This window comes from Hemicordylus capensis, chromosome 2 (assembly GCF_027244095.1).
Source record: "Hemicordylus capensis ecotype Gifberg chromosome 2, rHemCap1.1.pri, whole genome shotgun sequence".
NCBI classification, from domain to species: Eukaryota; Metazoa; Chordata; class Lepidosauria; order Squamata; family Cordylidae; genus Hemicordylus; species Hemicordylus capensis.
Window position 1 is genome coordinate 192617464 of NC_069658.1, and position 12277 is coordinate 192629740.

At 47.0% G+C, this 12277-nt stretch overlaps 1 protein-coding gene across 8 annotated transcripts in view; it reads left to right on the forward strand.

Moving 5' to 3' along the window:
* HDAC7 (histone deacetylase 7) overlaps positions 1-12277 on the forward strand; it is a 248207-nt gene that overhangs the window by 215312 nt on the left and 20618 nt on the right. For all 8 annotated transcript variants that reach the window (XM_053297649.1, XM_053297653.1, XM_053297656.1 and 5 more), the window contains 5 exons: positions 2103-2297; positions 4050-4284; positions 5954-6087; positions 9352-9472; positions 10545-10594. In XM_053297649.1, the coding sequence (XP_053153624.1) occupies positions 2103-2297; positions 4050-4284; positions 5954-6087; positions 9352-9472; positions 10545-10594 (735 nt within the window). The remainder of the gene's footprint in view (positions 1-2102; positions 2298-4049; positions 4285-5953; positions 6088-9351; positions 9473-10544; positions 10595-12277) is intronic.

Genomic DNA, 12277 nt, shown 5'->3' on the forward strand with positions numbered 1-12277 from the left:
CGTCTCCATCCCCTGAGGGGAATATCTTACGGTGCTCACACTTGTAGTCTCCCATTCATATGCAACCAGGGCAGACCCTGCTTAGCTATGGGGACAAGTCATGCTTGCTACCACAAGACCAGCTCTCCGAGAGAGACAGAGACAGAGATGCAGTGGAACACTTGATATTGCCGGTCAGGGCAGATCTTCTTCAGCAGGACAAAGTACATCACCCAGATCCAGGCTGGTTACAACTAGCCCCCTGGAGACTGAACGGCACCTCCTGAAACAACATGGCTACTCTTCCAAAGTACTTGAAACGAAACTGGCCTCTCAGACGTCTCTCCATGAATAGGATCTATCAATACATTTGGAGGACATTCCTCAAATGGTCTACAAAACATGGGGTTTCTTGAAGGGCGGCTACAATGAAATAAATATCTTCTACAATTCCTTAAGGATGGACTAGACCAGGGGTCTCTCCACAAACACTCTGAAACAGCAGACAACCTCCCTGGTAGGACTTATCTCAGGGGGATCAGAATGTTCCCGGCTTTGTCACCCATACTTGAACTGCTTCCTTGGGGGGGCAACACTGATTTCCCCCCCTCCCAGTAGTACATCGATTTCCAACCTGGAATTTGCATACAGTCCTAAAGGTCATCCAGGGAACCCCTTTCGAGCCAATCCAATCTATCCCATTACGGCTTTTGACTCTAAAACTTGCCTTTTTGATAGCCGTAACTTCGGCATGAAGGGTATCTGAGCTTCAGGCACTTCCAGTCCTTAAGAACCTTTGCATATTTGTGGAAAATTCTTTCTGAGACTCATCCCTGACCCCTTTTTCCATCCCAAGGTTACCTCCCTGTTTCACATGGCACAGGACGTAATCTTGCCTTCTTTTTGCCCAAAGCTGGTACATCCAGTGGAAAAGGATTGGTACAGATTGGATGTCCGTAGGTGCCTGAAGGCATACATAGAATGCACAAAGCACATTCAGACTACTGAGTTATTGTTCATTTCCTTTTTGCTTCGGAACATGGTCCAGGCTACTACCCCCGCCATGATAGCTCAGTGGCTCAAGGTGTGCATAGCCCTGGCCTATGAAACACAGAACCTTAGGGACCTTGCTAAAGTATTTGCCCATTCGACCAGGGCCGCTGCCACTTCAGCAGCATTCTCCACGAACACTTCAGTCCAGGACATTTGCAGGGCAGCTACCTGGAGGGCTCCTTCTACTTTTCCCAGGCACTATAAATTGGATTCCTTCACCTCTGCTCAAGCAGCATTTGGGAGGCAGGTGTTCCGACAGGTCCTTCCTCCGGAGTACGCAAGGGTGCTCCCCGCCACTGTTGGGCTGAGGGCTGTGGTCTATCCCCTCTCAAGAGACACCCTTGGATGCAGCAGCAGAGAATGGAGCATTGATTCACTTACCGTGAAGACTTCTTCTTGATGCTGCATCCAAAGGTGTCTTGACCCGTCCTTCAGCACCCATGCCTACTCCGCAGGGACTCAAGGAGAGCATTGCTAAATCAGCTGGCTGAAGAACAGGAAACATACTGATTCTTCTTCATTTGGTTTTTTTCCTCTGGTCACAATTTGCTAGTTTTTTCCCTGCAGTTTTTTCCTGCAGAATAGTTGGTTGGATTTTTTGTGTTTAGATTTGGGGGGTGTTTTTTAAACTCTGTTCACTACTTGTTTTTTATTCTGCCAAGCAGGGATTCTCAATGTTGGGTCCCCAGATGTTATAGGACTTCAGTTCCCATAATCCCCAACCAGAGGCCACTGGGGCCAGGGATTATGGGAGATGAAGTCAAAAAACATCTGGGGACCCAATGTTGAGAACCCCTGCTCCAAAGTACTCTTGGCTATCTTGGCCTAAAGGAACTGGGCAGGGCCATGCTCATCCAGCTGTTAAAGACTCTGACTAATTTACATAGACCTGCCTTAGTGAGTCATGTGGACAAGCATAACCCATTCAAGAGACACCCTTGGACCCAGCAGCAAGAAGCCTTCACGGTAATTGAACCAATACTCCATTCTCTTGCTCCCCACCCTCCTGACTGCTAGAGCGTTCATGAACCTCCTTCACTCAGTTTCACCTCCTCATTCTTCTCCCACAGCGCATGGCCAAGTCCAGCGAAAAGCCCCGGCTTCAGCAGATCCCCTCTTCCGAAGACATGGAGGCCGAGGCAGGAGGAGAGCACAGTGATCCATCCCAAAGCCAAGTAGAGGCTTCACCAACAGGAAGCAGCACCAAAGAAGCAGAAAGGAGCTCAAGGCTGGGTCAGCCTCAGGAAGAGCATGTCCTTCAGCAGGTATTGGAAGGGAACAGATGGGAGGGGCTCAGGCTACAGCTAGACCCAAGATGCATTCTGTTTATGGGTCAAGGGGGTGGGAAACCAATCACACAGTGCAAACACACAATGCTTTGCATATTGTTCTTGTTTATAAAGCACTTAACATTTCTAAGTGCCATCAAGTTGATTTCGACTTCTGGCACCCACAGAGCCCTGTGGTTTTCTTGGTAGAGTACAGGAGGGGTTTACCATTGCCTCCTCCCGCGTAGTATGAGATGATGCCTTTCAGCATCTTCCTGTATCACTGCTGCCTGATATAGTACCAGTGGAGATTCGAACCAGCAACCTTCTGCTTGTTAGTCAAGCATTTCCCTGCTGCACCACTTAAGGTGATGGTACAAACATTAAAATACAACACAGGACTTGCCCACAGATTTACAGTATATCTAAATAAATAGATATTATGATAATGGCCATCACCTATTTGCCCCCTGCACCCTTCAGTACTTCTCTCCTAATAAATGAGTCCTGAAAGCCCTTATGGGGAGGACCTATAGCTTAGTGGAAGCGCCCTGAAGCTCAGCCTCCAGCATCTTCAGTTGACAGTTCTGCAAAAAGATCTTTGCTCCTTGAGGAGCTAGTTGGAGTAAAGCTCTAGACAGAGCTCTAGACCACAAGTTAGACTTGGAAGGCAGCTTCATATGGTCATATGCTCCCTGCTTTGCATAATTCTTTTTCTCAGTCACTGGTCCCACTTGGTCGACTTAATTACACTGGGCACTGGTGGGAATGGCATCCTTGTTCATCCAGAATAGCAATAGCAATAGCACTTACATTTATATACCGCTCTATAGCCGAAGCTCTCTAAGCGGTTTACAATGATTTAGCATATTGCCCCCAACATTCTGGGTTCTCATTTTACCGACCTCGGAAGGATGGAAGGCTGAGTCAACCTTGAGCCCCTGGTCAGGATCGAACTTGTAACCTTCTGGTTACAGGGCAGCAGTTTTACCACTGCGCCACCAGGGAATGGCTGCCACTTCCTCATTCCAGATGGTGTAGCCCTATCAGGTGTGTCTGGCAAGCATCATCAGTTGCATGGGGGCGGCTGCTCATGGTGAGCCCTTTGAGTGACGTGGCACCCGTAAGGTTCAGGCAATCTGCGGACAAATTCAACCCTGGCACAAGCCCACACGGCCACCACTTCATATGAGTGACTTGTCTCTCAGAATGGCACACTTGCACATTTTGCCATCAGCATGGTGCAATGAAGGAAGGGTCTTCCGTTGGTTAAAAAATGTTAGCCTCTCTGACTGGCAAGCGTCCCTGTCTTGTCCGAAATACAAGTTTTTGCATTTTGCATTCCCCTTCAGCGAAAGGGGCAAACTATGCACTCCATCATGATCTTCTAGAAGAAAGGGTAGGCTATAAAGGTAGTTAACAAAGAAATAGAAATAAAACAATTGGGATTCAGAAACCATTTTTCCTGTGCCTCAGTTTATACATATCTGGGCATGTGCTATGTTTCTTAATCTGCTCAGACCCACCCACCCCGCTTCCAGCTTTATGTTTCTGGGCAGTCAAAGAGATTGTGACTATGCCACATGGACGCACTAGGGGGCAGCAGCTACCCAGATGTGTGTGTAGTACTGTGGCTCCCAAGTTGAGGAAGTGCTAGGAAGGGAGTATCTCCCCGTTGGGCTTTTAGAAAAGTGGGGGACATGAGGGGTTCACTGCTTGACGTGGTGTCTGTCTTAACGCCATCAACAGGCACATTACCTCTGGGAACAGCAGCAGCGCCTGCAGCAGCAGCACCAGCTCCTCCGGAGACAGCCTCCTGTGGACTCCTTGCTGATCCCAGGTGTCCGCGGAGGGCACCGGCCACTCACCAGGGCCCAGTCCTCGCCCGCTGCAGCCCCAGCCTCCCTGCCAACCCAGGACACCTCTTCCAAGGCAGTCCCACTGCCACTGCAAGAGCAAGCCACCAAGCCACGCTTCACCACAGGTAAACCTAAGAGAGTGCTTTCGTGTGCATGATCCTCACTGTGTATTAGGGTCATCACGCGTGATCTGGTGGCAGCTTGGGACGGGGCCTTCTCTGCAGCCAGTCCTAAACTGATGGAATGCGCTTCCCACAGATATTGGTGGTTTAACAACACTAATAGGCTTCAAGAGAGCCCTTACAACTCATTTATTTTAATCTGGCCTTCAGTGGTTTTTAAGTCGTGTTAAAATTGTTTTAACTTCTGTTTCAGTTGTATTATGCATGGCTAATTTTTTGGGTTTTTTGCTTGTAAGCCTCCCAGGGCTTGCTTAGATAGATAGATAGATAGATAGATAGATAGATAGATAGATAGATAGACGGATAGGTTTTCCACACACTTTTCAATTCCCTGTGACAAACACCTCAGGGCAGAATGATGTACTACAGGGTTTCTTAACCTTGGGCCCCCAGATGTTGTTGGACTACAACTCCCAGAATCCCCAGCCACAAAGGTGTCATGTCTGGGGATTCTGGGAGTTGTAGTCCAACAACATTGGGGGCCCAAGGTTAAGAAACCCTGATGTACTACCTTGTACATTAAAGACATGGCTGCCACCAGGAACGGTAACTCGTTGTCAAGTCCCCTGCGCCCCCACCCTCCAGTAACATGTTGTGAAAATTACTCTCTGTCTTCACATCACCATCCTGCAAGTTTTTCCCACAATATGGCTGGTGCTGACTGGGTTGAAAAATGCACAATGTAGTGATGTCAAAATGTGGGATGGATTTTCCTACACATTACAGAGTGAGAAAATTACACTGTGTTTTTTATTACACTGCAGTTTTTTTTATTGTCATGTGTTGTTTCACCCTGAGGTATGTTTCTTCCATATCGAAGTACAAACAGTATATAGAGAACTGGCCCTGGAAAAATTATTTGCCACCATACAGCATTAATCTGTTTGCTGCAGGAATATCTCAAGAGTCCTGTTTCTTATCCTCTATTACAGGGGTTTCCAATCTGCAATTTAGGCCTCATTCAGAGCCTGCTTAAAAGTGCAGAAATAGCATGTAACAGAGCTCTCCTTAGATCATACCACTTCAAAATGCAAATGGGTGAGCCACATGTTTAAATGCTCTCTTGTTTTAGAGAAAAATGCTAAGGTAGTCTAGATCCTGCCCCTATACATCGGAAAACTGGCCCATCAGGGAGAAGCCTAGGATAAAACCCTTTATCCATAACATACTAGGGTTCAATCTGCAGAAAGTTGGTTGGCTGGTTTTTTACATGAACAAACATTCAAATATTCAATTCCCCGCCTGCAATCTGAAGTAGTACAGCCCTGAAAAGGCTATAAAGATAAAGTGTGCTGTCAAGTCGATTTCAGCTCCTGGCGCCCACAGAGCCCTGTGGTTTTCTTTGGTAGAATACAGGAGGTGTTTGCCATTACCTCCTCCCACGCAGTGTGAGATGATGCCTTTCCGCATCTTCCTATATCGCTGCTGCCTGATATAGTGCCAGTGGGGATCCGAACTGGCAACCTTCTGCTTGTTAGTCAAGCCTTTCCATGCTGCGCCACTTAAGGTGACTGAAAAGGCTGTAATTCTTTATGTCCCTATGTGTGTTAACCAGGCCCAGAGAAAGCTAGGGTTTTGTGAATGACTTGGATGCCATTTGTCCTCATTGCAGGGATTGTCTATGACTCCGTCATGCTGAAACACCAGTGCTCGTGTGGCGACAACAGCAATCACCCTGAACATGCAGGCCGCATCCAGAGCATCTGGTCCCGCCTTCAGGAACGTGGCCTACGCAGCCAGTGTGAGGTAGGGGGCAGTGCAGGCCAAGAACAATGATGAAAACATTTCCAGAAAACCATAGGCAGACCATGTATATCACGGGAGAGTCAACATTTTACAAAACAAAAATGCAACCAAGAAATCCAGTTTCTGGATTCTGAATGAATTCTTTAGAGAAGGGGAGATAGGCTTGCTTTGGCTTAGCTTTTCATAGTGGATTCTGCTTCCTTGGTTCTGATTTTCCAGTTACATTTGGAAATCTTGGACTTAAAACAACAATAAGAAAAAAGGAAGGTGGCAGCTAAAAGGAGCAGTAGTAGAGGTTTTCTTACAGCTAGGAACAAGACTATTGCTCTTTCAAATTTGGTGTGGGTGCTGAAAATTTTCTAATAATTCCCTTTCCCCACCCCCACAGAATGACACTTCTAAGGCTTGACTGTTTAACCAGTTTATATCTACAGGTGAAACTCGGAAAATTAGAATATCGTGCAAAAGTCCATTAATTTCAGTAATGCAAATTAAAAGGTGAAACTGATATATGAGACAGACGCATTACATGCAAAGCGAGATAAGTCCAGCCTTAATTTGTTATAATTGTGATGATCATGGCGTACAGCTCATGAAAACCCCAAATCCACAATCCCAGAAAATTAGAATATTACATGAAATCAAGAAGACAAAGATTGTAGAATAGAACAATATCGGACCTCTGAAAAGTATACAGTGTACTGTGCTTGATTGGCCAGCAAACTCACCTGACCTGACCCCATAGAGAATCTATGGGGCATTGCCAAGAGAAGGATGAGAGACACGAGACCAAACAATGCAGAAGAGCTGAAGGCCGCTAATGAAGCATCCTGGTCTTCCATAACACCTCATCAGTGCCACAGGCTGATAGCATCCATGCCACACTGCATTGAGGCAGTAATTGCTGCAAAAGGGGCCCAAACCAAGTACTGAATACATATGCATGCTTATACTTTTCAGAGGTCCGATATTGTTCTATTCTACAATCCTTGTCTTCTTGGTTCCATGTAATATTCTAATTTTCTGGGATTGTGGATTTGGGGTTTTCATGAGCTATACGCCATGATCATCACAATTATAACAAATTAAGGCTTGACTTATCTCGCTTTGCATGTAATGCGTCTGTCTCATATATCAGTTTCACCTTTTAATTTGCATTACTGAAATTAATGGACTTTTGCACGATATTCTAATTTTCTGAGTTTCACCTGTATTGTATAGATAGCTCCCCATTTTAAAAACTTGTTCTTTTTTACTGAGTTTAAGCTTTACAGAATAGGGCAACAGTTGAGCAGCCAAGACTATATCCCTTCCTGAATCTGCCTTCATCCTCTTTGATTTCCATCCTCCTTGATTGATTGATTGCTAGAGAGAGAGAGAATATGCTGTAGGACAGGGTATCTTAACCTTGGGCCCCCAGATGTTGTTGGACTACAACTCCCAGAATCCCCAAACACGGCCTTTGTGGCTGGGGATTCTGGGAGTTGTAGTCCAACAACATCTGGGGGCCCAAGGTTAAGAAACCTTGCTGTAGGAGGCAGGGGAAAATAGGACACAGAGATAGGATGAAAAAGCTGTCTGAGCCCAACGTGTAAGAACTGCTTTTTTGCAACTCAAGAGGCAAGGAGAAAGCCCACTCACCATACAGAGGCGCTCACAGTACAGCAGGGCCCCTTGTTCCCTAAGAGCATTTGTATTTTTCCCCCAAATCTGCACTGGCTAATGGCCCTCTCCTCCCCGTCACGTGTATGCCAGTCAGTGACTAAGGATGCACTTCAAAACAATGCATATTTCCACTGTTAAATGTTTGTTCTCCAGTGTGCACATAAAATAATTTTGAGTGTTGCAGAATGACCTTGTTAATTCAAAGGTTGTTGACTCATTGCACAACAAACATTCTCATACACTGTAAATCCTTCACTGTAAGTCAATGCCACATTTTCTGAAGACACCCATTTTGCAGATGCTGGACAGATGTGTATTTCATGAAAGTATTCACACATCATGAGACGTTTATGAAGTATTTTATTTTGGAACAATTAGAACTCTGTATAGATTTGTGTGTGTGTGACAGCTGCTATACAATGGACTTATGGGCCATTTTACCATTTCAGGAGATGGGCAGAGAGAGAAATGTGGCTGCCCAGAAACGGTAGTACATATTTCCCAGTTCAGAAACAAGTATGGTTGGTTACTCTGTTCTGTAGTTGCTAGACAATTGTAGTGTGTTTTCTCTGTGCCACAAAGCCAGCACAATGGCCAGCAAAGGTTGGTGGCAGGCTAGCAGGTGGAGAAGAAAGAGCAGGAATTCACAAGGACCACGGAGATGAGGAGGTGGGTGGTGGAGATAGAGAGCAGGGTTGGCCATCGTATTTGGTTCATTGCTCTTGCGTAGCTCTCACTATGGGAGAATTTCCTAGTAGACTTTGTCCCTGTGTCTGTCTGTCTTCCACTCTGGCACTCTTAATGGTGCCCTTGCCTTGCTTCATGGCTGGTTTCCTCAGGAGGAGAGCAATTAGTGGGGGAACCCAGACTCCTACCGTAGGATAGCCAGGGTGCTATAAAATAGCCCAGAAGCTAGGCCGAGACCCTGCTCCATTGAGCTCTGAGCACTACAGGTGCTGCCATCTCCCTAGGGACATGGCATGAAGACCCCCATCATCTGTGGCTGATGTCAGAGGAAGAGTTGAGGCATCTAGGGCTAAGCCACTGTTGCCAAGGGGTGTGGAATGTTGGGATAAAGGCAGTTGAGCATGGTAGGAGAAGAAGGTGGAGAAGGGAAGAAAGGAATGATTTGGATAAGTGAAGAGCGGGCACTTTGGTGGATCATCCGGAGACCAGTGAGGGGCGGAACAGCTGTGAGAAGCAGGAGGTTTGCCACGCAAGCACCTTAATAGACTCTGGTGCTGGATGCTTCAAACTGCGGCCCTGGACCAACTGTGACATGACGTATGAAACTAAGTACTCTGAACGGTGGAATAGTATATTTGGTTTCAAGGGGAAGGGGAAATTTGTAAAACCTTTAAAGTGTTGAAATATAAAGCTAACATATTTCATACTAGCATTTGTTTGGACTCTCTAACGCCGTTCTCCGATGCCTTTAAACAAATCTCTTTAATTTTAAGCAGGAGACTGCCACATGTCTCCTCCTGCTTCTTGGAATAGTCACAAATGTCTGACCATTACAGCTTCCTGCAACAACCAAGGCAGGCCTCACACTCTGGTTTGCCCCTCGGGCTCATGCTGTCTTTGTCTCTCTGCCAGTGTCTCCGGGGACGCAAGGCCACTTTGGAGGAGTTGCAGTCTGTTCACACCGAACGCCATGTATTGCTCTACGGCACTAACCCCCTCAGCCGCCTGAAGCTGGACAATGGGAAACTTGCAGGTAGGAACTAATGCAGCATTGCCTCTTAGCCACCGTCCAAGGTGAAGAAGGAAGGGTACCTCTGTTGGCAAAGACTTCCCAACTCGTTTGCATGTATGTGGCAGGGAGGTAGAATATATTCCCCCTCCCAATTCCCCTGCTGCCACCTACTGAACCCCTTCAGATATGCCCCATTGATTATTTGCCTTCTGTGGGCTCATCATTAGCAGATGGACAGATGCCTGGGGCTCAACCATTTGTTATTCGATCGAGACAGCAACTAAGAGGTAAAATGTGGAGGGACATCTCCTGGCTGTGTTGAGCCCTAGAGTGCCGCTAATATTGGAGAGAGGCCGTTTTTGAAGGATGCAGCCCATGAAACATCCATTTGAGTGTTATCTCCACACTCCAGAGGAGATGACAGTCTTCTGTCCAGAGGCCATACCAGGTCGGTCTCTCTCTCTCTCTCTCTCTCTCTCTCTCTCTCTCTCTCTCTCTCTCTCTCTCTCTCTCTCTCTCTCTCTGGATTTGGTACCCCCCGCCCTTTCATCCATATCATAAGGGGTGCATGGAGAGATTAAAGACATAAGTGGAGAATTGGCACTGGCACCATGCCCCCAAGGGCCTCTGGACAGAAGACTGTCATCTCCTCTGGAGTGTGGAGATAACACTCAAATGGATGTTTCATGGGCTGCATCCTTCAAAAACGGCCTCTCTCCAATATTAGCGGCACTCTAGGGCTCAGCACAGCCAGGAGATGTCCCTCCACATTTTACCTCTTAGTTGCTGTCTCGATCAAATAACAAATGGTCGAAGTAAGAGACCTAAGGGTTACATCACAGTTGCCAAAGTTAACTGCAGCATGAGTACTCTACTGCACAGAACATAAAGCTGCTACTGATAGTAGCTTTATCTTCTGTGCAGCTGAGAATTAAGATCCCCATGACTGTCTCAGGCCTAGAGTTATCAAGATTCCTTGGGGGAAGCCTCAACATTTCGACTGGTTTCCATTTTGTAATATTGCTGTGAACATCAGTGATCTCCTGCACTCAGCCACACAGCCTGGTCACCTTCTCCTTTTCCTCTGTTGCAGGAATCCTGTCTCAGCGGATGTTTGTCATGTTGCCCTGCGGTGGAGTTGGGGTAAGCACCTCCTTTGGATGGCAGGCCTGCTCCTGTCGAAGACATCCCTCCAAACAGCCATGGGCCCTTTATTTTGAAATCCGCTTTTGTGCTGGGCTTGCAGGAAGTGGGAGAAACTTTTAACAGGAATCCATGGGGAAATAATTTTAAAGGTGTGGGCCACAAGGAGAATTGCAGCCCTTCAATCCCTCAGTGGTCTATCTGTATCTAACTGGGGTAGCCAGTGGTCTAGTTCAGGCTTGGAAAAGTTGAATTGCTGCAGACAAGCCTAGGGACTCCAATGAATTCCACCTCAGCTGGAATTGGCCCTGGAAGTTGTACTTCCAGCAGGGGTAAAATGGTTTCTAGATCAGATCTGCCACTTGGCACAATCTGTGGGCAGGTAGAGTACAATTCAGGAAGCTCCTAGGCCACACTAGTGTTTGCCATACTCAGAGTTCTTCTGCGTTTTGTGAAGCCTGTGAGATTCTGGATCACACAGCAACACACTGGATGCCTCTGTACATGCAGAATAAGGCCATTCCAAAATCTATTTCACAACCTCCAGATGCGGTCAATAGCTATAAGATTTAGGAATCCTTCCCAAATGTTTTAGTTGAACCTTGGTTTTAAAAAATCTGGTTCAACCAAAGCAGAAGAGTGGTTCAGCCCAAACCTAGGCAAGTGGTCAAACTGGCCTCTCCAGTGTACCATTTTGTCCAGCCTTAACAGCTTATCTCTGGGGCTTAGTTCTCACTCTTCCTGGGCTGTACCACTTCAGACTGCAGATGGAGAATCACATGACTGAATATTCCTTTCTACCAAAAAGCACAAATCCCTCTACACAGAAAATTAGCATGCCAGAGAGACAGGTTCTAGCCTAGCTGTCTGCCTGACATCTTCTTCCTGACATCAGAAGGTGGTGGTCCATGAGGTCATCCATCATTTCTCAGGACTGAGGTGAAGAACAGCTCAGCTTTGGAGAGAAGTGCCAGACTGAACTTTGGCTTAGCTCTGGAGACACGTTGCCTCTGGTGTGCAAATGTGATTAGCTTGGGGGATCTCCCTCCTCCCTCCTCCTCTCTCTCTTGTATCCCTCCCCTCTGGACTCTCTGCCATGTTCACTTTCGTTCATCGCCTTCTTGCGTGCCTTTCTTTTCTTTTTCTTTTTTTTTCTCGCTCTCTTTTCCAGGATGCTGCCTCCCAGCCCATCCCTGTTCTCCTTCTCTTAACCTCTTGCTCTCTGTCTCCTGCTCTCTCTCCCTTCATCCCTTTTTCTTCCCTGGTCCTTACCGATGGGCCTCGGTGCCTCTCTTCCCCCTCCCCTGCACCCGGAGAGAAAGAGAGGGAGAGCGAGCGCGCGCGCCTGGAGCAGTAAGGCAGAAGGGGGGTTCTGCTCACACATGGAGTTGATCAGAAGAGAATCTCTGAGGTTTTCCGGCTCTTACTTTGCCGATGACGTGATCCTGATCAAACCAAGATGTTTGTTTTTGAAAAATCAAATAGAATCAAGAAGGTAAAAAGAATGGGTTCTTCCTGCCCCTGCTTATTCCCAACCCAGGTTGCCTAAGGGGGGATGTGCCAGGCGGGTTTCAGAGCACCACTGGAGCATGGGGTTGGTGCTGAGTTCGTGGGGGCCCCACAAAACGTTGCCTAATTGGGGGCAATGCTGCCTTCTGGCCAGCTTATCATCGTTGAGCGTTG